The sequence below is a fragment of the Polyodon spathula genome, chromosome 20 (genome assembly GCF_017654505.1).
Source record: "Polyodon spathula isolate WHYD16114869_AA chromosome 20, ASM1765450v1, whole genome shotgun sequence".
In the NCBI taxonomy this organism is placed as follows: Eukaryota; Metazoa; Chordata; class Actinopteri; order Acipenseriformes; family Polyodontidae; genus Polyodon; species Polyodon spathula.
In genome coordinates this window covers 1382647-1409617 of record NC_054553.1, presented here as the reverse complement: position 1 = coordinate 1409617, position 26971 = coordinate 1382647, and the positions used below count along the sequence as shown (strand labels likewise).

General features: G+C 40.3%; 1 protein-coding gene across 1 annotated transcript in view; it reads right to left on the bottom strand.

Annotated features, from left to right (window-relative positions):
* Positions 1-26971, bottom strand: part of LOC121295281 (ephrin-B1-like) — a 60944-nt gene that overhangs the window by 3042 nt on the left and 30931 nt on the right. The window contains exons 2-4 of the mRNA XM_041219734.1: positions 24491-24768; positions 4189-4281; positions 329-457 (exon numbers count right to left, since the gene is read on the bottom strand). Coding sequence (XP_041075668.1) covers positions 329-457; positions 4189-4281; positions 24491-24768 — 500 coding nt within the window. The remainder of the gene's footprint in view (positions 1-328; positions 458-4188; positions 4282-24490; positions 24769-26971) is intronic.

Below are 26971 nucleotides of genomic sequence, written 5' to 3'. Positions count from 1 at the left end.
TAAAAGTGAGGCATTATTAAAATCACTGAATGCATACAAACAAACCAATTCCTACATTCGTAACTCTTTAAAAAAAATTATGAATTCCAGTAAGACTCACTCCTTCTCAACAGACCTGCGATTTTCAGGGAGCCAATCACAGTGGAGTAGATACCGGCCAGTATGACGGATGGCAGTATCAATACACCTTTTCTTTCAATTTCAAAATTCAATTGAAAAATGAAACTGTACAGCTGCTTCCAGTCCACAGAGCGACGCCCAAATGAATGCGCCAAGAACAAGAAGTGCTTCAGCTACTCCTTGGCCTGTGTCCAGATAGGTTTCTTACCTTCACTGCCTTGATCTTCATCCAGCCTGTTTTTCCTGGCTGGGCTTGTGGTGATAGCCTTTATCGAGTTGTCCATCTCTTTAATGGGTTTTACTGTTACTGGCGGTTCTGGTACCACTGTGTTTGGATCTGGAAAGTTAGAACAAAACAAAAAATTTTAATTCTCATCAGAAAATGTTAAATGAAATGTCAGTTTCAAGGTGTCACGCCACCTTGTAGGTCTAGCAGCCACGGTTCTAGAGCAAAACCTGACGGCAACACTTGCCTCGTAACAGTGATTTAAAGTTTTAAAGGGATAAACCAAATCTCAAGAAGAATGTGTGAAATGGGTGTTTAAATACTATAATCTTGTGTGATGAGTTTTAACCACACGCTATATTGTATGTTAAGTCATTTCATTCATACATAACCCTCTGGAGGTACATTTTACTTAATACAGTTGATGTAAGAACAGCTTTAGCAAGTATAGGCATATTACAAGTTCAATAGATTTTTGCATTGCGATCTTAAATGCTTTGTTCACACAATGGCACAGACAAATGCAATACAATACAGACAATAATACATGCAAGGTGGAGAATTGCTCTTCACCTCGCTTTGTTCCTACCTGTCACATTATTCAAATCTGTTATGATAAGGCACACTGAGGTATTGTAGTCAGGTTATGAAGGAGCCATTTATGACAACAGTAAATAAATGAAATAAAATCATGCACAGTTAACGTAGGCATATTTTACTGTTATATTTCTCTGGAGGACCTTCTAAGCCAATGTTCATGGCTTTACTGGGTTTGTGTGCCATAAAAAAGGAAGAGAATCTTGAATATAATGTGCTGAGTATGTATTTCCCTGCACACTCCATTATGTGCATGACATTTAAGAGCACATACTGCAGAATGTTCTTTAATTGAATCTTTTGATCTCTAACTAACATCAAGAATTTTACAGCACCAGTGATTTTCAACTCATTCAAACACATGAAGGACTGTGTGCTATGGACAGCAACAAATACTGCACCTATGCGCTCCAATATGGCTGGTTTTTCTTTTTGATTTCTGGACCCCGTAATAATTTATATTATTGCTTTGGTCAAGAAGCATCTCGTGTGGAAAAACGTGCCTGTTTGCGGAGAGCTGAAATAATGTTTGCTCCTGAAAAAACAATGTAATTTTTTTTTTTTTTTTTTTGATTTTTAATGCCAAAAAAACTGCTACATATCGAGTTGGAAACATTAAAAGCATTTATATAAGTGCTGCACAGTAATTTGACAAGTAACAATATCACTGGAATATTTAGTATTTAACTTGGCTGAATGAGAGGTACCACAAACATACCTTCTCCAGTCTTAATTACTGCACAAATCCACAAAGCAAAGTGCTCCTTTTGCAAGGCACAGCATGTACTGTCTGCAATGGGAATAGTCCTGAACTTCTAAAGAAACTTAAGTGTAAAACTATACAAACTGATAAGCTTTTCACAGAGCAATGATTACAGCCAAGTCTCAACCAGGTGCTGATAATGGTGTGTAATTACAGAAAATATAACAGCTATATATATATATAAAAATGGGCAAAGGGAGAAAACACTGCATATTCCAATACAATATACACATTTTCTATACAGGTTTGTCTTCTAAGAGAAAAGTTATTTTGAAAGTCCAATACTAAGAGGCTGAGACAGCAATGATCAGTTTTGTATTTCTGATGTTAGTTTACACACGAGACCTCACAGGCTGGCTGTCAGTTGAGTGAAAGACACAACTCTTTACTCCAGTGTCCCTGAACATCTGCAGGGCTACAGGTCTCAATGTTATTTTGAAAGCTTTGGAACAAAAAACCTCTAAAAGCTAACCAAGCAACTGTTTGTTAGTAAATGTGGCGCTTTTGTTAATAAAACAGTTGTGTTGCTTGACATACTGAAGTAATCAGCCTTTTGCAAAGTTTTTATTTATTTTTTAAATGACCTAATTTTACTACTGGTTCAATCTGCTTGTTTTAATTTTGAGGGTAATTTTTTTTTTTTTTGCGGGATGGTTGCTAAACAAGAAATGCGAATTAAGTGGTAACCAATATGAAAACAAAACTTTTCTGTTGGTTTAATAAAGATCAATCTGCAGCCCGTGCCACCAAGCGCTGGCATTTCTAATCACTGTGCAGCACCCGAAACATAACATTTTAAAATATCTATGAAGGTTTTCCATATCTGCAGATTTGCTGTTTGTCATTCATCTCCTTCCATAAAACTGGCAACCCCACTTGGCCTTTAAAGGATTGAGGTCACCATTGTTTTTGACCTGGTTGGAGATCAAAAGGAGGTATGGAACCTTTATCAGTTTGCCAGGACACTGCCTGCATGTTACATCATACTCCCAGCACAAAATACAAAGAAATACTCTGAGAATTATTTTTAAAACAAACATTTGTCACTCACTTGTATTTACACTTGTTGGAGTGGGACAGACAACCCTGGATAATAATTACTCGGCTCTCATATCTGAATAAATGAAGAGGTCCGGGGTTATCCGCCCCTTTCAGATAACCGATACTGTTATCTGCTGTTCTGCTCTACAGTCAGACTAGATGTGCAATTTAAAGCTTTGTGGTTTCTGTTTGAGCCATCTTTGAGAATGAGTATGCACAGCTAGATTGTGAAGGCAGGATTCTAGCATGACCCTGATCTACTGACTCCTCTCTGGGGTCAGGGAGGGGCGTCTGTTGGGATGAGTCTGATTCCCAGCATTTCTGGTGAGCAAGCCCAGGCAGTTGAGGGAATCATTACATTCTCACACACGGTGCGATATCGCACCCCTTCAATATCTCATCCATGCAACATTATCAACATTGCAACATCAGAGACAGCACATTATATCAGCCTCCAGAGGGCCGTTTCCGTATCATTTATTTCCTGCCCGGCAACAAGGATGAGGGATATAGACAAGGATTAGAACACAAACACCCCCTCCTCTGTCCGCCCTGCACATTTCTATTGCCCTCAATAGCAGCTCTTGGTAATGTCCTCTGCTTTCAAGCACCACTACAGCATTGCTTGGCAGTCAGAGATGAGAGAATGCTGAATGAGGGGTTGTGTAGTTTAAAGTGAAGCCTGGACCTGCTCTGTCTCCCAACACTCCAGCATGTGTGTGTGTATGTGTGTGTGTGTGTGTGTGTGTGTGTGTGTGTGTGTGTGTGTGTGTGTGTGTGTGTGTGAGGTAACGGCGCTAGGGGGGGGTCTGTTCTGTTAACAGAAGTGCTGTCTATTTGTGTTTCTTTTTTTGTAATATGAAACAGACGGGTCCCATCTGTCTGGTGAATCATAAAAAAAAAAAAAAAAAAAAAAAAAAAAAAAAAAAAAAACAGAAACTTATGAAAATGTTGGATATCTACCTTTACCTTGAAAGACACTTCCCTACTCATGAATATAATAATAAAAAAAATAAATCCAAAGCTTTTACTGTGGGCGCTTATAAATAGAATACAAAGTAACGTCTGGAATATTTTATGAGCTATGATGTCACCCAGTGGGCCATTTTCCATATCCTACTATTGGCTGCCGAGTATCCACTATAAATCCCATTGCCAGGAGCATTTCAGATTATGAGCAATAGGTTCAAGTGAAGCCATGGCTGTCCCATTATCTGCAACGCTTCCAGCCCAGTCAGCAGCTTTTAAATATCGCAAGCCCTGCAGTAACGGAAAGCTTTTACCATGTAGCTGTATATGTCTGTTCACAGGTACTACTTTATGAGAAAGATATAAGGCTACCATAAAAGAGGAATTTGGAAATGTTTTTAGTATATAAGCAACACAAACAATCCAACCCAAGAGGTTTGTCTATTATTACTATCGCAATAGAGTGGCTTACCTTGCCCAACTTTCATGATAATCTTCATGGAGCGAGTGTTGCAGACTCCGCCTTCTCTGTTCTCCAGTCCTTCTGCTGTCCCATTGGATGTAGCTGTAATGAAACAGTGTTCCCGTGTTAGTAAACTGTTCCCAGGAAATATCAAGAGCACAGATCGATACTGTGAGTCACGGCTTGCATTATAGAAAAAAAAAACATTGCATTAACGTCTCTAAAAGAGTTTCTTGTGCTCCAACACGCATTAAAAACAGGTTCAAATCCACCAGATGCTTGTGTTTTACATGAAGCGTGTATTTATTATGCTGAACATGCTCTTTTCATCAAAAGGTACACATATTCAGGATCTTATTCACTCACAAATTCCTTGAAAGCACTCTATTTTGGCCCTGTTATTACCCACTTACTACCAGGATGGCGCTCTGTGGAAAAACACACAGCGCCTCAGATTAAGTGGCACTCCCATTCCCCCATTATTAATAATCACCTGCTTCTATCAGGGCGTCGTCCATTCTCTTTTCCCTTATGGATAACCAGGGGAATACACACTGCTAATGTTTTTTTTAACGAGGATGGCCTTCGCATATTCCAGGACCTGCAATCACAGCATGATTTACCAGGCTCCTCTTTTTCTTTTACCTCGGACTCCGCTCCGCAATGTGAGCTCATGGGGTGCCATGAGGGACAAGCCTGCCAGGGCACGCTCCACACGATGTGCCACGATGTGCTTGACAATGACTGGAGGACTGTGTACGACTTGTCTTTGATGTGTTAATAGTTTAAATGAAAGAATGTTCACAATAAAAATGTACATGTATTATGTTTGCCATCAAACACCGACGATTGAAAGTGGGATATTTAAAATTGTATAAAGAACAGCAATGTAGAAAGACAGCCACACCCATATATGCATGAAAAATGCAAACACAAGAGGCCTACAAAGAAACTGCTTCAGATTGTAATGTTCGGTTTGGTCATTGCTGTTTTGTATTTTAGTTTTCACTCAGCACTTAAACTATACGTTCTGTTTGTAGAATATGTTTTCTCCTTGCACAAACTAAGTCGGCAGTGCATTCGGCAAGCCAAGTTACAAGCGTAACCATTACAGCATGTTACACATGCCTTGAGCTGAACATTTCTTCTGTGAATGGTCACATACTTAGGGACAGAGTGGCACAGTGGTCTAAAACCTTCTCTAGGAGCCTGGTCTCAAATCATATACAGGAAGGAAATGAGCCTTGCCAGTCCAATGTCAGCACTGTCTCAAACAAGCTCTGGTCTTAAGACAATGTGGCACAACTGTCAGTCTAATCTGTGCTGTAAAAATGACCTAGCTTGAATACATATTGGAGCTATAAAAGCACCAAACTATAGGTATGCCCCCCCCCCCTCTACCCCCACCGCTTTCCCAGTCTATTATCAACTTCCCCCCATTACGATGTTGCAGCTGAGTTCTCATTTAGGAAAGTGGTCACCTAATTAGATCGTACTCCATGAGAATCAAAGCTCTCTCTTTAAGCCGAGCCACTGCACAAAGGCTGGGAGCCATGAGAAGAAAACTCTCCACACACATCCAGGGATAACGCAAGTGCCTTGAGTAGAATTGTTTGCTTGTTAATCCAACTTTACTGTTTCTATGCAAACCCCCCCCCCCCCCAACCCCCAAGTATTCTTTAATCAGACTTGTTCATTTATTGCCATTTTCAAGGGCATTATAACTGAAACTGGTCTTTGAAGAAAACAAGTACGTCATACAAAAAACAAGAGACATGGGAATTTCGATCCACAAGCAATTATTCTTGATTTTCAGGTTTATTAAGGCAGCTAGCTTTAAAAAAAAACACTTCAAGCATATCCCTGAAACTCTTGCCTTTTTCCTTGACATGTTTAATTATGGAACACTGCACTGTGGCATGCTATTTCATCAAACAACAATGTTCTGTATCCTGTTTGTAGCACTCCAGGAAGATCAGAACCAACATAACACTGGCACTTAATGTTATTCACTATCTATAAACAATGGCTACCCCAGATAGGCATCCTTATCCACCCTCCCATCACAAAGAGCAGAAAGTTTAACAAAGCTCCACCTGAAGTTGATTAAGTGAAGCAGATCTGTACTGTATGCGGATGAAAATTTGTCAAACAGCAGACACTATGTCTGCTACATGCACTGCTAACCAAAAAAAAATTTCTGGTGTGGTTTCTATTCAAATGAGTTACTCTGGATTCGGATCAAACCGTATTTTCCCCGCTCGCTCGCACTGCATCGTGAAAGATGTCTGCTGTGTTTTGGAAACAGGAAGCTCCTGGAACACTTCCTCCTCTTACACCAGGGAGTAAAATAAACATCAGGGATGAGGAGGAGTGCTGGTATCCTCCTTGGAAAAGCATGTTGTTAGTCGCCCAACACAGTATGATAATGAAAATGTCCGACTGCAATATCAACAGCCTAGCAGCTAGAGCTGAGGTGTACCAGGTGCAAAACACATGGTGCAGGTTGCAACATATCAGCACTAAACAAACACCTTGCAAACAGCTTATCCTTCATAGCAGCACTGACCTGGAAGGACAGGTTCTGTGGGTTTCCCCATTCACATGCTTAATGGACCAGTAAAGTGGCATGCATGGTTAAGAATGCAGCCATTGTAATCCACACGTTTCACCACGCAATCACCACGAGTCACTTGTTGGACTCCTATTTTAGGATTACACTTTCTTGCAGAGAACAAGGTGGTTGATTTTTATTCCAAATGTATTTAATTCCAAGAAACAAAATAACTAATCTACAGTACACAAATGCAGGGTGAAAGTAAAAGAGCCAGATTCGCCTTCACTGGTTTGACGAATAAAAGCAAAAAAATGTATACAGTGGTAATGTGCTGCCTCCCCGATTATTATACTGTGTGTGTGTGTGTGTGTATATATATATATATATATATATATATATATATATATATATATATATATACACACACACACACACACACACACACACACACACATATACATTGCATTTATTTTTATTTCTTTGTAATTTTACAATGTGTTATTGCCACTTCTTGCAAAGCTATCTGGTGGAAGAAACATGAATAAAAGCAAATCGTTTTTAATCTCTATGGCGGCAGCTGTAGAAGGCAAAAGTAAAAATCAATAGCCAAGAGCAATTACCCAAAGAACAAATCATGTTTTAGTTTGTCGAATGGACCCTTAACGGTCTATTAGCAGGGAGGCGGGTGTTGAGTGGGAGTGGGTCTGCTGCCGGAGTGATGTCACCACTATTAAGATGCATCGTTCTGGGAAATGTGCCGAGCTGCCATGCAAATAGTGAATGTGGCATGGGACTAGAAAGCAGCAGGACGGTTCAAGATGACTCTATTGAATCAGACCTCCACGGGCACAAAGGAGACTGAGGAGCCTTGTGCTGCAGTGCTTTCATTTATTAGACATCAATGACTCTGCCAGTGCAGTCCGTTAATAAGAAATACAAAATAGATTAAAAAATCCATCACGTCGTGCCTCCCCACATAGCCAAGTTACACATCTCTCCTTTGGAAGTCTGCTTTTCAGGAGTTTGGGATCCCAATAAAAAACAGTAATGGAGGCTTGCCAACCCCCCCCCCCCCCCAAACAGCCCCTTCTACCTCACAACATTTTATTGTTTGTTTTTGGCATTGGACATTGGGTCCTTTCTTTATTTTTAAAAAGTCAACCTGTCAAACTGGTAATCTGCACAGTCCTGTCAACTGGGGAATTCTTGTCCCATACACCCCCACCCTCACCATGCCCCTAAAGGCTAAGAAATTCCTGTGAAGACCCACAAAGGCCAGCTTTGAACAACCTGCTGTCTTTGACGTAGGATATGAAAAAGTCCAAGGGAGAAGTCAGCAGCGTCCCATCTCTCCACAACTGCTGTCACCGGCTGTGCACAAAATATAAAGAAGATCCTGTGTCAAAAAAAACAAGGGCAGAGGCTCCGAGATACCCAGTGTGCGGTTAGCCTGAGCAACACTGAGCTCCTTCTTTCACCTGGAAAAACAGCAGGACTCCGGGATCCCTCGTCACAAGGGCGGGCTGCTAAGGGTCTTGATGCTGCTCTTGTGACAAGGGGGACTCCACTGCTAGCGCATATGAACACCAACTGCCTAAATACAAAAATCATTTATTTCTGAACTCGTTAACTTAATTTAACAGCTTGCAAGTATTCTTAACATTGTACGACACTTCTTTGTCTTCCAATTGCATATATCTGTATGTTATAAAATGCATATACGACTTGAGCAGAGTGCGATTCCAGCAGCTTTTCGCTTATCCCCTGGGATGGGTAAAACATCTTCTTTGTTGTTTGATAAAGAATACTTCCAAGGGGACTGTTTTACGTCCTAGCATTTCATCCCCATCTGCTGTTGGTTGGCCTGTTAATTCTCGCCTTTGACCCAAACCACTGCACCATGGCCTCAGGGCCCAGAACACTGTGGAAGGGCTGTTTGTACAACTCAGACGGCATTATCAGGTGTCAAAAAATCAAACACGCTTTTAACTCTTTTCTGTTAATGACGGCTTTTGGCATGGCTAAGTACAGTAGCATCCCTTAAGGCAAACTACCCCTTTGCAATCTTTCTAACTACCTATAACACAGCCCACAATGGAAGGCATCTGGAAGCTTAGTATTCTTGTTTCCATTTCGATCTGGTGGAGCCTCAAGCTCTTTTCCACCGTGGCCCGCTTCACTCCACCACTTTAAACCCTCTCACGTTACCCCTGGCACGCTGCCTCATTCTGCAATGAAGGAAATGTGCAGCTCTTGTAAAAGTTCAGGCACTCACTTAACAGCTTGTTAGGCTTCAAACTACTGAAAACAATGCCCTGCAAAAGCCTTTGCCAAGCTCAGCAAGCAAGTATAGCTATACAGTTTTTTTTTCTGTGACATTTTAAAAGACAAACCTTTAAAATGTCAAAGTCAGCATTGAAAGGAAAGGGTTTCCTATAAGGTGAATTCTGTTCTCTCGCTCTCTTAAAATGAATAATATCTGGATTACTGTAATGCTCTGCACTTCAAACCTAGGACATCGCTAACCCTACTCAGGTGATCAGCAGTGAATTTTATACTGTGACTGCTGGGGACCACACGGAAAGCAGGTGAAAAACACAAAGCCAACAGCTGATATCACTTGCACTGATGTACTTTGTGATGAATATGAGCTTCACGTTGAGCATCACAAGATATTAATTTAAATTCCACACTCAAAGCAGTAATCGACAGACACGATTACATTGCTTTTCACAGCTTTGCTGATTATGTTTATTTTTCCCCTATCACCGTAACTCCTGTTTTCATCAATTTGGCTTGCAAAAGTCAATAATGCAGTTTTAAAGTTTATTACCCTATTAACAACCCAATAAAACAAACGTGAGAGTATTGGGAAGATGCTGAAATTACATTGAGTGTGTGAGAAACAAGAAACAGTGTCTAGTGTACTTTAAGAATTGAGCTGATACCTGTTAAGCCTTTCGTGTAATTATCTCAATCACAACTGAGAAATGTGCTAATAGTAAACTTGATTTCATTTACGTGTTTTTTCTATGAAACAACAAAATGGGCTTTTAAATAGTAAATTACTTTTCCCATTTCACTTCTATATTACGCAGAACGATTGTCAAAGTGTGTCCATGCAACTTTCCGTTCCAAAATGTTTGCCTCATCCCGTGTGTTTACATGCAAAGGCTGAAATACTCACCTGCTTTGCATCTTCTTATTTAATTCAGTTGCATCCATTGGTGACCATCCATTTATGTTACATAAAGATCATTAGTATCAAGGGCTTGGCCAACTACTGTGAACAAGTTGCATAGGCACACAACAGCGAGCTAGCTATCAAATCCTTTTTAAAATTTCAATTTATCTGATAATAAACAAACAGTCTCAAAGACAATGTGCACTTTTATAGAATTCCCGACTTCAAACTTCTGCACTTATCCTCAGCCACTGAAGTCGGACATCAAAAAAATGTAACCCCAATGTCTAAGTTAACGCTTCTCAAACCCAACACTGATGTGTTTTTGATAGTATGCCTTTGAATTTCCAGAATACACTTTTTTGTTTTCCCCCAGAGGGCTTTGATGTGAAAAAAAAAAAAGTAATCCACAGAGCGCTGCAGTACGGCTGGACCACTTCTGTCAAAGAACATTTGTTGTCAAACTGTCTCAACATAAACATAGCATTCCAGTTTAGTGGCAACAAGTCCTTTTGTGACCTACCCACCTGAACGACCAGGCAAACAGTTTTGACAGCTACAAAGCAAACACCATTAAACAAACGCTGTGAGAAGTACCTGAGGTGCTGAGAGACAAGGCTATGCTGACTGACTGGGAGTTCTGTCCTCTGGGCTAAACTTTCGGGCAAACCCCGACAACAGGTGCAGGCCAAACGCTAGTGGCTTTTTCTTTTTTTTTTTGTTCAACAATTACACAATTGCACTGCGTATTTTCAAATTTTTTGCATTCATTAATTTGTATTCATGTAACAAAGATTGTCATTCTACTAATTTGTTGTTCGTATGTGTCTCTCTGAATCGCACATTCTCCAGTCACTCATGATGTTTCTGTGCCACTTGCAAAAACCAGACAACACCCACTAGGGTCACTGTGTGCGGAAAGTGCACAAAGCACCCATAAAAACGTACCGTATTGGTCCAAACAAACCCTTTGAACCCATTCTTTTAGTATTTTTGTCTAGACGGGACTCAAGCTGTAAACCCATCCCACAGGAATACTTGCAACTTGCAACAACAAAAAATAAGATCACTTGCTGAACTCAAAATGAAAATAAATACATAAATAAATGAAATGAAAACAAAGATGTGGGATGCAAAGACACAGTGGATCAAATTAACAAGCTTTTCAGCTGCCTATAAAACTCCTGCCAAATACTAACCCCCCCCCCCCCCCCCCCCCGGACACATTAAAACTTTGGCATCAAAATACTGAAACACTCGGCTGAAAATCATTACAGTAGGGGAATAATCTAATGTATAATGTATCGTACAGAGCAGCTTTACGATGATAGATTCTATTTTTATTTTTTTTGATCAGTGCCCATGTGCAGCAGTTATAACTGATCTGTCACAATAAAGACCTACAGCACACACAGAGCTCTCCAAACCCTATCCATCTGCAAACACTGTTACCCTGCCTTGCTTGCAGGAAGAATATGTTACTCTGACTGAGCCGTGGCTTGCAGATGTGAGGTTTGGGAGGGGATTTTCCATTCCGTGGCTGCCCCATCAGATCAGAAACAGTTGTCCAATCTGCTGCCAAATTAAGCTGAGGGGTTAGTGCAGGGATTTCAGAGCTGCAGGAGATTAGGTCCGACTTCAGTTCCAACAATGATATTAAGGGCGACCTTTAAATCCTGAGAAAGAGCCTTAGAGGAGTGCCGGTGTCAGCCCCCCGGCACTAAAAGAGAACTGACACCGAAACCATTTCAGCCTAAGGGACAGTGGAGACACCGCTCCTTCCAAATGAACCTCCGCTGGCATCTCCATACCAACAGGGAGTATTTGATTTCCTTTTGCGGCAAAGCGATAGTGTACAGAAAGAACCCAGAGAGGCTGCTGGGACTGTTGACAGACTGCATTCCGGGAACAGATATTTGTTACAGCCCCATTCCTGTTCTTAATCATTTGTTTCCCAAGGTCACGGGTTCCAGTTTTGATAAGTAACGCCAGAGGCGTTGCCAAAAAAGCTCAAACTTCTAAAGCTAAAAGCACATTTTATATTAACAAACTTTTTTTTAAGCTTTTCCTGGTCCAGTGTCCACTACACCACAGGCACAGATCATTCAAGATAAATGCCTGTCATTGAGTTTGTGATAAATCATTTAAATAACACACACACACACACACACCTCTGTTTCTGACACCAGCTATATTAGTCTGTCAATCTGTTTGTGTGACAGACAGATGCTTGCACATGTATGTAATTGTTAAAGTAGTTTGCTGATCCAATTCAATAACTAAAGTAAAATCATTAATAGAGAGATAATCAATCACAGAAATGTACACCTAGATCAAATCCGGTAAGAGTCAACCATTAAAACGTGTTGTTTTGAAGTCTACCAGGGAAACCCATATATGATTTTAGAACAGATAATCTTTCCAAAATCCAGCAAGATAACCTTGTACATATAAGTACACATAAACAATAAACCAAAACAAACAGAAAACACTGGAATCATCAATCATCGCACCAAAAACAGTGCAACAGTCACACGGATCCTAAATACTGTATTTCCTTGGCTCCTGTCAAAGAAATGGCTTTCTAAAGTATTGCTGGTAAAAAGATTATACACAAGAATAATCTTAACCCCTGGGACAGTACATCTGGCAATGTGTAAAATATGACATCAAATTGAGGCCTTTCAGGATATGGTGGTTCCAATGAGGTTTATAAATTGCTTTTCTGTCTCTTAGTAGAATAATTTTTTTTTTTTTTTTTTTTTTTTTTTAATGAACAGTATTATGTTTTTTCTGGATTGAATGCAAAAAGGTTTTACACAAAAGGTCTGTTTTACACAAAACACATTATTCACTTTGGACTGTGCATATGACATTCCCTTTAGTCAAATTTCAAAGTCCAGAGGAATTTGGTTGCTCATTCCCCAACTAAAAACCCCATTTTCAAAATCTTAGAGCATGCCTCCCATTAAACCTTAGATAAAACTAAGATTTAAAAGTAACTGCTTTGCTCATGTGACGCCATCCTTTGTATAATATGTTGCCAGGAATGCTTATAAGTTGCTAAGGTTACCTATGAACAGGGGTAGTAAATCATTAGTTATGACATTAGCTTATCTAAACAATGCCTCCAAGAGTTTGCTTGTGCCCATATTGCACAATGCACAATCTGAGATTTGTTTCCACGTCTAAAAGAAATTACCGTACAGCATATAACACGGTATTAGATCTGTCCTCATTTCAGATTTTCTGTTTAATTCACGCTCTGTATAACGCTGTTAAAACTGATGCAGTCTATGCAAATGATAAGTAAAGCATGCCATGAACCGGATGAGACAGATAGCTCAGGTACTGATGAGCTTCGAGATCACACGATTCAACAGACTATAATCCATACTGGCAGGTAAACTAGAGAGTCAGCAACCCCAAGCATTCGAACGTTACATTTAGGTTAACGTTGCTTATTTTCTATTTTTAAAAACGCCTCTATTTATTAATTTATTTTTTAAGATGGGTTGTCATGTAACATGATTAAAAGTTTTACATGATTATGGCCAAAAGATGTCTTATTCATGTAAACTGGAATCAGTCCAAGTAATTAATTATTCCTGTTACACTCAAATAACCTTTTTTATATCAAAGAAACAGGCATTTGCGATTTGTATACGAGTTGCAATTATTTATTTGTAGCTAATTTTGGAAACTTAATTCCCCCCATTTTCTGCCATCTGTAACAGGAACCGACATGTTTAGCTCATATTTCTGTAAAAGCAACCAGGATGTGGAATTTTATGGACTTTTATAATGCTAACTAATAAATCCACCAAGAATTTGACAGGCATTTATTCAGAATGCCCTCCTTACACGAACCAAGAAACAGATACAAAAACCCAATGTTTTTATAAAATAGCTGAGTTATCAGATAGTTGCAGTTTGCAGCCTGCCTAAAGGAACCCACTGAAACTGTTTATTGCATTCAGTACATTTGTAAAGGATTGTAAGCACGGCACTCACTGGCCTAAGTAAGGCTGGAGTCCCGCTGCTGTTTGATCAATCACTTAGTATGCTGTTTCGTGACCCCCTCAGAGTACCTTCTGAAAATGCATACATACATAAATGACACCTTTTGAATAACTCTTGATAAACGGCAGCTTTCCCATTGAGGGAAGTGTTATTGCACACCAGTGCAATTCAGAAGCTGGAATAGCGAATACGATCCCCAATAAACCTCGCTAACTTAGCCTCCTAAGACCTGTGAAGTCCCATTCTACATAAAGCGTGTGACAGCTCGGCAGTAATTTAAACCATTCCCTGTCTTTTTAATGCAAGGTATAACCTGAAAGGTAAGTCTTTGCATGAAAGCTCAGCAGAAGAAGTAGCGTAATAAAGCTTAAATGAATCATTATCTCCCTCTTATTCCCATCCTTGCGATTTTGAGGTCACTAGAATACATTTATTTAAACACTCTTCCTCCGCAAGTGTGGTTTCCAGGTCTAGAGGGAAATGACATCATGCTCCAGGTTACCATACAGGAAGTCCTCATGTTGGACCAGATTAACGCAGCATGTGGACTAATTAACGCTCTGGTTTCTTCTCGTGCTGCTTGAGCAGACAGCGATGCAGTGCCATCCCCTTCGTCACTTAGAGCTCCAGCACTGTGTTTTACTGCAGACCCTTCAGTATTAAAACCCATCAAGGCTTTTTTTTTTTTTTTTTTTTTTTAATTCCATTACCACCCCTGGTTTCAAATGTTGAAATTATTTTATTGCCTAAAAGCCCTGTTAATCCCATTATTACAGCAAACTCCAGGGTGAAATAAAATAGTGAAAAGCGCTCCAGGCCAGAGCGTGTGCGCAGAAGGTCCAAGACTCTTTCCATCCCGTCCTATACCTAAAATGCTCCAGTTTTTATTTTCCCCCACAAGTAAGGCAACACTGTACACACAGGGGTCTGCTGAAACACTCAATTCCACTGGGGAAACTACTGTTTGCAAGAAGACAAGATGTGGTTGGGGTTTTAAAATGATTATTACAACACAAAGTGCTTCCCCCATCAACACCCTACAGGGTGGGGAACTGCTAGCATCTGCAGTGACCTTTTGATGCAAGCCTCCTGTTTTTAGCTCTGTTGATTCAAGTAGATTTTAAGTTAACAAGCCTAGTCTGCTGGTGAGTTATGAAAGCTGCTGCCATTAAATACGTTTTCATCACAAAGCCTCTTTGTGCTGAAAGACGTGCACAAAAAGAATCATTTTAAATGTGGTGCTGCTAGTTCTCGGTGTGATTGTACCAGCCTAGTAATTTGTTAAGCAGTGTTTATAGCAGTGTAAAGCTCTCTGGAGCACAGCTGTGTGAAACGCCATTGTAGTGTATTGTATCCCACTTCAGGGCTTACTGATTCATTTGTTTTCTTCCCTAAACTGCAAGCATCCGGTTGAACTAATGTACTTGGTCATTTTAAATGCTTCAGTCACCCAGATACAGTACTGTGCCACTGTGCCAAATCACAGCTTGGTCTTGAATGTCCTCTGGGGATAGAATGTGTTCGCTGGACCGGAGACAGTCTGCTGTAATTGGGACTCAATTAGACCCGTTTGTACCAGCACTCTGGAAAGAGACTAGATCAAAGACCAGGCTCATTACTCTGAATCTAAGAAAATGATCATTACATTTGAACATGCTTCACAGGACGTGCTGCAGCCCTTCTCCCAGGGGAGAGGGACATTCTCAGCAGGATTTCAAAGAGGAGGTGACCCCTTTTAAATTACGGCTCTGTACTAATATAGTTATAATAAGTACAGTCTTTTGTAGGTTTTTATTTTTTTTCCTCTCATTTTTTAGGATTAATTTATAAGTAACACAAAAACATTTATTAACCCCCCCCTACCCCCACCCCCCCTTTCCCATCAGGAGATCGTCTGCCTCCAACTGCATCAACAAAAAAAAAAAAAAAGACGGTACCCTAATGTAAAATTAAGAAGATCTACCAATGTGCTGCATTCCCGTCAAAAATGCTAGAGTTGAAATCAGGGCCAGCTCTGAGGACAGTGACGAACCAAGGTTTAGTGCCGTGGAGTATTAAGCTGCCACCGTCATGCTTGCACTCTCGCTGCATGAAGACCATCCTTGGGGAGATGCCTTCAAACTAGTTTAAATGCTCGAGGTACAGAACAGGCTGACTGATACTCTTAGGGGAGCCCTGTCGTGACACAGCAGTAAACAAAAACTCAAGGGTGCCATACGGGAATGCCCCAGAGTATTACAGAAGAGAGTTACAAACTGAGGGTTCAGTAATCGTAAGCCATCATAATAAAAAACAAGTCAACAAACTATAAAAAAAAAAAAAAAGTGAGAGTCGGATTTGTTTTCTTTGGCGTCACAAAGGATTAAATCTTTAGAAGCAAAAATAACTGAAACGTAGTTATCAAGGAAAGCCGTCTCAATAGCAGGGTAATTCAACTGCTGCATGAAAGCTGAATGGATTAGCAGACCTGGCCTGGCTGCCGCTGTCACATTTTACACAGCTTACACAAATGAACCCGGGTGAGCTCTGCGTTATTCTCTTATCTTCTGAAGGAACGTCCACACTTTAATAAATGGAGAAAGCAGGTTTTGCAGGATTTCCACCCTTCATTCAATTCCACCGTGCTCCCGCTATGCTCCCTGCGATCTGAATGGATGAACGTTGAGGGGTTTTCTCCTTGCTGGAGGGAAGGGGGCAGGAGAGGGAGGCAAAGTCTCAACTTCTCCTTATCCTGTCTTATCTCCCTTAAGAGCTGCATTGCAAGTGTGAAATGCCAAAACATTTTTGCTGACTGGACCCTTGCTAAGACACCTGAGCTATGAAAGAGGTCAGTGTTAGATACAGATAAAAGGATAAAGAGGCAGGGAGAACAATGGCAGTGCAAAACTTATTTTTTCTTCTTCTGGCAAATAACTCTGGCATAATTTGAAGTACACATTTGAAGTACACAATTACAAGTAAAAATCAAACGTGTACATTAGACTCTGCTTGTCAGTCTCAATAAGCCCAAATTAAAACTGTTTTAAAAACACAGTAAAAATGCTTCTTAAATACCCAAAACAAAGACGTTCCAGAATAAAGTATACTGCATTGGGAGAGAAGAATGAAAGAGGAAATACTTGTGACTACAAGTGGATCTTGAAGCCCCCAGATCTCCTAATTGTTACACTTCACTTCATAAACATCCATCCCTCATCAAGCTGCCTCCTGTAACTAGCTGAATCACTACTAACAGGAATATAGGCTGACCTCAGAGTGTTGCACTGGAAAAAATTTTTAAGTGGGTGTGCTAAAAGCCATTGAACAAAACTGTAACCCCTGTATATGACAGAAGCCATGCATAGCCAAGGGGGTGCTACCGCACCCCCAGCACCCCTAGTTCCAGCGCCCTTAGTTGCCGGTGTACCATGAAGTACTACACTACATATTCATAAACACAGATTTACTAATATTTCACTGTGTCTCTGTTTGCAGACACTATAACAGCACCGGACGGAACCATAACTTGTGGCGCAACCACAGTCTGCCATCTGGTACGAACGCTAATAAAAATGGCTTTGAAATGTGCTGAAATGTGTGTAGGACTTCTGTTAAATAGTATACAAATGCACCAGCCTATCCCACAGCAAAGCAACTAGAATCAAAGCCTACTGTCCTGGTCTGCATTATAAAACAGCAAACCCTGTGACCCTTCCCTCCCTTTGACTGTTTCAGCAGTCTTTCCTGACACTGTTTGTGCCTAATGGGTTTTCTTTTTTTTTTTTTTCCCATGGAAGACCACAGTGAATCTCTTGCTTCTGAACAAGTGACACTGAATGCAATGAAAAGTATAGGGTGATGTATATATTCAATTACACTGTAAAAATGTAGGACTCAAGGAATATACGTCTAGACTTCCCAGTACTGTATCATGTCTTAAGAACTATATTCACATTTATATGCAAGTGTTTCAGCAGAATCCACAAATTAGCATGCGTCATCACTTTCCCACCCCACCCCCGCCTGTTTGTTTAACTGCGTTAAGCATGCAAGAGGAATATTAATTCAGTTTCTGAAAAGTCGAATTGCCTGTTTTACAGAATCACAAAAATAAAACGTGTGTGGATGCAAAGACATGTGCTGAAACACGTAGGAGCACAGGCACATGCAGAATTCTTGAGTTGTCAACATGTGTACTTCGCTGCACATTGTAACAATCTTATACAAGCTGTGGCAGCTACTGCACTTAGTTTCTTTGGCTTAGCAACTTGTACTATATTGGAAGTCTCATTTTATTATGTGGTCAAGTCCATATAATCTGCCACAAAAACAGTATGGGTAGGTTGTTTTTTTTATCAAACTGGGATGGGATGATACCAAGTTTTTTTTTTTTTTTTTTTTTTTCCTTAGCTGTCATTTAGGGTAGCAATGTGGGCGGCACTATCTAACATGCCAAGCCTCAAGATACACTCCCAATGAAATCATGTATTCATTTCAATGGATTTTAAACCCTTGCATCTGGGCTCTCTGCTGAATCACTGCCACATCATTATTCTTATGCGAAAGCTGTCTCCAAGTGTCTCCATGTGGCTGAACTCAATTACTTCCAGTACATTCTATACTTTATGTAGGGGTGCATTCGAATCTCTTTATAGTAGAAGTGCCTATCCGATACTTAGGTACGCATGACGCACTATAGTCCTCTTCCCTTCTATTTTCATTTATTTTTTGCTACAAAAGCTGTACTGTCCCTTTAACTTGGCTGCTGTTTTTAATTTACTGTAAACATGCATATTCCCATAAATACAGCACAGCCTTCTTCTCGCCACAACATCCTCTTCTGAGAAAATCTGGCAACTACAAGCTCCTTTAACAGTGACTCCATTCATGAAACTGTCACTTCGGGATCACCATTTACAAGACAGACGAGACGAACACTGTAATCTTCTAGGCCCATTGCAAACAGCAGTGTCGCATCAACTTTTCATTTCTGATCAGTAATCAATTCTTAAACGGGCAGAACAACAATATGCCTTTATCCATGGGGCACACTTACATGTGTTGCAGTGATTATACATATACACAAGAGCTACTGCAGAACTACACTTCATCATTAAAGAATATTTGCAATTGGAGGAGCATCCCAGTTAACAGCAGCACCCCCTTCCCATTCTCACGAATCACAGGGAGAACATGGATCAATTTACCATTTCAAGCGGCTGCATTTGGGTCATCGTCGCCATCCATTCATTTTATAGGGATTCAGAGCAATATAACCTTTTGTGCTTGCCAGACAAAATGGTAAACATAATTGCTAGCTAGCTGCATGCAACTTTTTGGAAAATATGAGCTGGGATACAAGAAATGAAAGTAGGTCAGATATGTTCATGCATACTGCTGTTAATGGTCTAGTTGAAAGTACATAGACCATTAAAACTCAAGCTGATGCCACAGAATCTGATTCCACAGTCAACAGAAGAATAGCTAGACTCGTATTTATGTGTGGAACAGCCACAATTGTTTCCATCTTTGGCTCGTGATTCATGAAGCCTCATTTTTAATTTACTGATCTGTTGTTTTTTTTTATTATCGTTATGGCAAGCTTTCTCGCTCACTGTAGTCGGGAGTTGCAAGCTAAAAACTTAAATGTCCTCAAAAAGCATCAACAATCCCAGCAGACATGACAGTGCCGGTATCTCTTGCTGTTGGCCAGGGATGGGGGGGCGGTGGACACAGCGTGCTCTCCAACCTGATGACCGAAGACGAAAAAAATAACCTGACAGATCTCATTCCTCCTTCGCAGTGGCAGCGTATGAGAAACAGGTCTGAATGTTGTGGCTTGAACTGCTGTGCTTCAAAGCCTGGGTTACATGGTCTAGATTGAAATCAGATGTTTTTGTTACATTCTGACTGGATCTTCAACTCCCACGTGCCTCATAAGCCGCTGTGGAGGGGACGGAGGGAGGCCCAGCAGTGCACTCCCTCTCTCCAGACAGAGCAGTGCAATGACTGCACTTCCCACATACCTCAGATGGCTGGCACAGGAAATTATGTGAAATTATGGGGAGGGGGGGGCTTCAGTTGTCGATGATGAATGACAGAATTGTGTGGTTGCATTATGCCTAAGATTAGAGTCAGCTGTCTGAAGATCTCCACACTACACAGTATCTCCACTTAGGTTTGCATTCCTGAGACTGCCTTGTATGCCGGCCAATTAAAGTGATATGGCTTTCAAGGACGTGACAGAGCCAGACATCTCACTTGACCCAAAAAACAATGGTCGACTGCAACCAGGGTGTGCAATGAGCTGTTTGAATACGTTCCACAAACACATGTTTGTGGATAAACATATTGCATGCCTTGTTAGAATTCCCACTGCTATTAATTATTTATGATCTTAAAGGGCTGGTAAGTTGTTAACAGGAATCTGAAGCAATTGATTGAGGTAAAAGGTTTTGGTTTAAAGGAGTTTAAAGGGAGGAGGCACTTTAAGGTACAGTTTTGAAAGGGTGTCTTTAAAGTTTTAAAATAGCCTTGAAAAAAAAAAAAAATCTAATGGAAACTACTTAGGGCTTTGACCTGTGTGCTCACAGTGATAAAAAGCATCTGCAAATATGTCCTGTTATAGAGGGCAGCCAGACTGCCAACAAAAGCAAGAGGAGTGCTGGGTGTCGCCGCGGCCCAGCGACCCAGCCTCAGCATCTGGCTTGCCGACATTGTTCAGGGCTTTCGGCTGGCCTCTCCGGGTCACAGTTGCACCTCCGATGTTATGCTGTGCTCAGCCAATGAAACATTAGAGCCCATTGTAATTCAAATGCAGTGCGGTAGGAAAGAATAGCGTGTGTGGTCCAAAGGAACTATTACACTGCTTCTTAGCTACTCTTTTTAGTTATTAACTGCACAGGCAATATGTTGCTGGCATGATTTAGCAAACAAACTCACTAAATGAGAGTCTGTTATAATAATGCAAGTGGGTCCCTGTGTACGTGTTTCTTATGAAAGACTGAACAAGCAGCAGTAAAATTAGATTTTCTTTCAGCACTGCAGCTATTTAAAACAGTGCTTGTACATGGAATACTTAATGCTAAGTGATATCAGGTGTGTGGTGAGCTCACAGAAATATACATTAGGAGTAAGTAATATCTGTGCTGAACAATGCACAATCTGATAAGCATTTTATTGTAATGGACCTCAATTCCCTGGACTGGATTAAGATTGAATTAATCTTTACTGATATACTGTTACGCAACATTGTATTTATACAGTAGGAGGAACAAAGCCAGTTGGTTAGATTAACAATTTAGATTCATTCTTTGGCATTGTATGCATCTTTTAAAAATATGTTTCTATTATTTTGCAGTCATTTCTGGAGTCAAGCTTTCAAAAAAAAAAAAAAAAAAAAAAATACATTTGCAAAGCAGCCAAGAAAAAACTGAACATTTTATTATGCAAATCCCTGTAATTTGAGCTTGACTGTCGGTCAGTGTAATCTTCTTAAAACCTACACTAACAAAACACTAAAACTTCTTAAAACAATCTTTATACTGTATTTTAATTTTCAGTGCTAGCTTGCACAATGCATGCACATTTAAAATGAAAACTTTTTTGTGTTGCTGCTATTCCATTATGGTGCGTTGGCGAGCTATCAATTCAAGGTCTATTGATGTATCAAGCTTATTAGTTCTTGAGCTGTGAGCCCTTTATTTTATTTTGTCTGTTATGCTGACAGGCAAGCAGTCTTCCAGATCATAATTAGGTTGCTGGAAAAGAAAGATAGATGGGTAGATGTTTTGTTAGGAATAATGTCAGGACAAATGCCACAGCATGACCAGGCAGATTTATAGAGATGGATTACTAAGATTAGAATATAATAATAATAGCAGCATCTAATTAGTCCTTGATTAATCAGCTTTAACAACAATCTCTTGTGAGCGTGATTCTGTAAGCATGTTCAATGATGAATCTCTGACCTGGAAACCATGCAACTCCCGCATCCCACTCCCAAACTTCCCAGCTCAATAAACAGTTGCCTCGGAAAGAAAGAAATCAACTGGATTCCATCACCATGACTGACAGCTGTCAACAGGCACCATCATTATCACCGGCAGCTTTACAGGAAATCAACAGGCAAAACTCCAAGAGCAGATACGTGACTCACAGAGCTGTCCGAGACAGCCGTAAGTAAAAAGAGGTTTGCATCGGACACGCCAATGTATTACACTAACTAACAAAACAGCCGCTGCTTTAAAATATAGGGCAGCAGAACCAGTATAAAATGATGCATTCCAGTGAGACAAACTTCCTGAACATCAAATGCAGCTTCTGGTTTGTATTTGCTTTCTCGTGGTAGTCTCGCAATAAACAGTGCAGTGGCTAGTATTTAGACTGGAAAGTGATCAGTTCAGTCTCCAGTCGAGGTTCACTGATCCTTGGAGCCACTCTGAGATAAGCCCACAGTGGGGGAGGGACAGGTGTTTTCAGTGCAGGTATATGCTTTTTTTTTTTTTTTTTTTTTTTTATAATGGAGTACCACAACAGTTTGCCATAGAATTCTGTGGAGCAACTTTGTAGGGCGGCACAGTATCAGACTGTAGTCTCTTAAGCTAGTTGTTATATTTTCCCATTTGTAATGCTAGGAGCTGCGCTGACAGTTAATGCACTCCTCAGTGGGACGCCTATAATTTCTGATCACGTTTTGTAGACCTACTTGCGGCTGCACTCAGAGTGCTGCATGTGGGAGTTTGAAGAAACATATACTATGAGCCACCTACTCTACATCCTGATAATAGTCAGATCCAACGAGCAGCCTTGTGGCAACTCGTTTCATTTGAACTTAATCGAAACAGTGCCTTAATACAAGAAAACAATATCCTGTGCAAACATCACAGCCTAAACCTGACCCCCCAACATTAGCCTTCAACAATATCAAGTGACGGCACATTTATCATCACATTTTTATAATGCCCAAAATGAAACAATGCATGCTGATTTATGCAAACCCAAATACTTAAAATCCAAACTGGCATGAAAAAATGTGATCAGCTTATTAATGATTTAGACTGTACTAAACACTGACATTTGAAGGAAAAAAAATAAATAAAAAAAACACCTCTAGCCAACAGCCCCAGAAAAGGATAGACAAAAGCAGCTTCATTTAATTATTCTTTGCATGAAAGCCATACTACAGCAGATGCAAAGCAGTGGAGCCCTCACACTTAAGTCCTCAAAGAGTTCAGTGCCCTGAAAAGCCCTTTTAAAACCAGATAGGTCTTTAGGTCTGCTGTAACAAAGCAGTGGGCTAATGTTCTAAATGAACGAACCTGGCTTTGATTTCCAGAATACCTGAATTAGCAGAGTGATTTGCAACTCAAATGGAGGCACACAGCTAATCAGTCCCGAGGGATCTGAGACTCTCGTTCGTTCTCATTAATTTGGTGGCACATTAGCAGACCTTTTCCCCGAAAAATTCAATGGGCATATCATACCTTCTGCGATTAATCTGCACATGCTGCAATTACGGGACCTCTGTTGTGGAAAGGACTGGGCTGATCGCTTATGAAAGCAGCATTCTGAGAACAAGCACTTGCTGTTCCGGACAACTGCTGCAGAAGCATCTGCATTTTGGACGGTTCAAGTAGTGTGGAAAACGATCCCATCAATAGAGATAAATATTTCAGTGTCCCATAAGAAACAGGCAAAGGCCGCACTCCAGACAGTGTAACAAAAAAGCTCTGGAGACAGGAAAATCATATTATGCTGTATTAAAGCTGGTGGACGTGGTTAAAAGGGTAGACATTACCTCTGGCCCCCAGCTTTATATTCTTGAAAACAATTGGCTGTATGCAGGTGACACAGACAATGGAGAGGACTCAGTGATGTGCAACATAACAAATGGAGCCTGCTTGACTTGTGCTGACCTCTCTGCTTGTACGTTATGGTATAATTGCAGCTGACCGACCCTGACAGAAACGATTTCTCAAAGAAAGAAGCAGCAGTCTTTAAAGCAATGATTCCCTTTCTGGGAGCGGAGCAGTGGGGTTAGGGTTAGGAGCAGTACGCACTGAGGGACTTCTGCACTGAGGGACACATGCTGTAAGCTATGCACACCTGCTCTCATTTAAAGCAAGATGCCCAAAACATAAGGTATTCTGCACAACAGATTCCATTAATTCAACATTTCATCCATGAAATAACGGAGCGTGGCAGCCACTGTATCCACTGCTGTTTGAATGCCAAACCTCTAGTTCACATTCAGTCTGTCCTAATTTATAATTATCAGCTGATTTTAGAGAGAATATACTTGAACATATCCTTATATTTAAATATATCCTATGCATGATTTCCTCTGGATATCCAACACGGGGTGCTCTGCACACCACAGCCTTTAGGGGAACTATAATAATGAAATTGTATTAAATTAAAATTTAATGTATTTTAGTTCTATTATGAAATTCTTATAAAGGCTTATCAGAAACTGGAACAGGTGTTGTCATTAGTTTAGCAGTGGGTGAGCCTGCCTCAGGCACCAACACTAGCCTCCAGAGTGAATAAACAAACAAACAACTTACAGGTGATGTAATAGTTTCTATTCCTCTGGAACTCCAGGCCCATATAGTTGGGGCTGAACTCCTGGAACTTGATGGTGAATTTGATGTCTTGCTCGGGTTTGTTGCACGTAACCAGCACATTGGGGTCCATGACTGTGCTGCAGGACTCTGCCTGCTCCTTCTTCACCAGGTACAGCTTGTAAAACTCATACGGCCGTCCCGCATCAGCCTTCGGGCAGATAATGTCTAGCTTGTCCCCGATCTCAGGGTAAATTACCAGGCCCTTTCCAGGCTGGAACCTGCAAGATACAAAGAGGGGTGAAGGTTTAGTTTGACGCTTGCTACAGGAACAGGAACAGTATTTTATATAAAAACAAAATAACAAATACAAAATATCCTTCTGTCTATTGGACTAGTCACATGCAACCTGCTGTTTCTTACTCATCACTCCTGTACACTACCAGACATCTTCTCTTACCCTGAAAACCAGTCTATCACTCATGATGCTGTAATGTAGCTGGGGTTCTGCGTAAAACACAAAGGCTGTTCAGCATTTTGAACCTCATATATTAAAGTATGAACAAAGAATATCTAAAAAATGTATTGTGGTTAGTTATGAGGCCTCCCGCTGCCTAGGAAATTGCACATTTCAGAAGACTGTCCGATACCAGCAAGGAGCCATTACCATTCCCTCCACATAACTTGCTGAGTATGCATAACTTACTAAACCCTTAATTGCTTCAAATTTAACTTAAATGCACAGCCTTCTCTTTGGAGTATCTGGTTCCAAGATGTAACTCGATACACGCCTACCAGCATAAACCGACACAGGATACTGGTGTTTTGATAGTCAAACTTTGATTGATGAACGAAATTAAGAAAGACAGTTTATCCAACGACTTAAACTAGGGATTAATTTGCGGTTTACCAAGAATGGGGCCCTTGAAGTTCACTTCAAGAGATAGAATCTTCCATTATGAAATAAACATAGAAGTGGGCAATGGCATTAGGGCGGCAATAAAACGTCTTGCCGCCAGTACAGACTCTTTAGTTCTTTGCAAATGTACCTCATTTTTCTTACCGGTGACATTTGCAAACAAATGTGCCAATTAAGGCACTTTTTTTGTAAATGAAACTAAATGAATGTTATTTTTCTTCCTCGAGTTTACGGCAGACTCTTTTCTTTTACAAATGTTTTTGCTTCTGACATTTCCAGGTTAGGAGAGCTCAGACTCCTTGGATAAACAGTTATGTTACCAGCCTGATTGATTTTTTTTTTTTATCACATTGACGACCATTCATTATACAGCATGAATAACATTTTAGTTTGACATGGAAAAACAAAAAGTCTTGTGGGATCAGATCCATTTCATGCGAACCCTGCTTTCTTCCGTATTACCCTTAATTGCTGTGTTTTCAGGAGATAAAGATGATAGAGAGACTACCCTACAAGGCAGGTGGGAACCCATGCCTCATCTTTAAAATAGTTTTGGTGCATTTCTCTCAAATTCACAATAGCCTGCTCTAGTGTGTTTTAATTAAGGATTTAATAAAGCTGTTTACCATTTGTACTTTATAAGTCTAGTTTTTGCAGGATAATACTTTGGCATTGTCTGAGTTCAGGTGATTCAAACTATCTCTGCATAATAACAATGTTTCTCAAGACTATCAGAACCGTATGGCAGTGCCCTATGTAAAGTTGGCAGTTCATATTGTTATCCAGATCTACATTCAGTATCTTACACGACAAATGTACTACAGCTAAACAAATTCAAACGATTAAAAAACGAAGCAGTCTGTCTCATAACATCTTCTTTATAAACAATAAACATCTAGTAAACAGAAGCATCTCTAATCATGGTGCGTTAGCAAGCTTACGTGACCTGTGCCTCCAGGGATGTGGCTATTCTATACAAGACCCCGAAACGACTCGCATTTAAAAGGCTTCCCTCTTAAATGCCATTAATCACATGTGACTCCCGGTTACTGCTGTCAGGTCTGTCAAAGCAAGGCTTCATTTAAACAAAATCCTTCAATGTAAAAAGAAAAAAAAACAGAATACATTTAAAAGGAGGATTTCAAATCTGTTTCCTATTTTCAGAAGTGTCAGCCATAAAATTTACGAGGCCCCAGTGAGGTACTTATTTGATGCTCCATCCTTGTGTCGTTCTGTCTGCTACAGAATCAAGGAAACCACCTGACTGTAACTTTCCTCAGTGACTGATTCTCACGATCCTGTCCAGTGAGTTTAACATTACCAGTTGACATCTTCACCTCCACTTAAATAATCCAAACTCTAAACTAATATTGTGGTAACACCATCAGCAGCAAAGTCGACAACATGCCACAACTTTACCAAAATCTCTAGCGCGTGTATCACTAAAGAAAATAACTTTATTAGCCCTAATTCACACAACTATTGCTGACAGGCAACAGTTTCTCACATCTAAAACAAAATGAGACTGCTACTGGATAGCAATAAATACCTTTTAATGCGTTCAG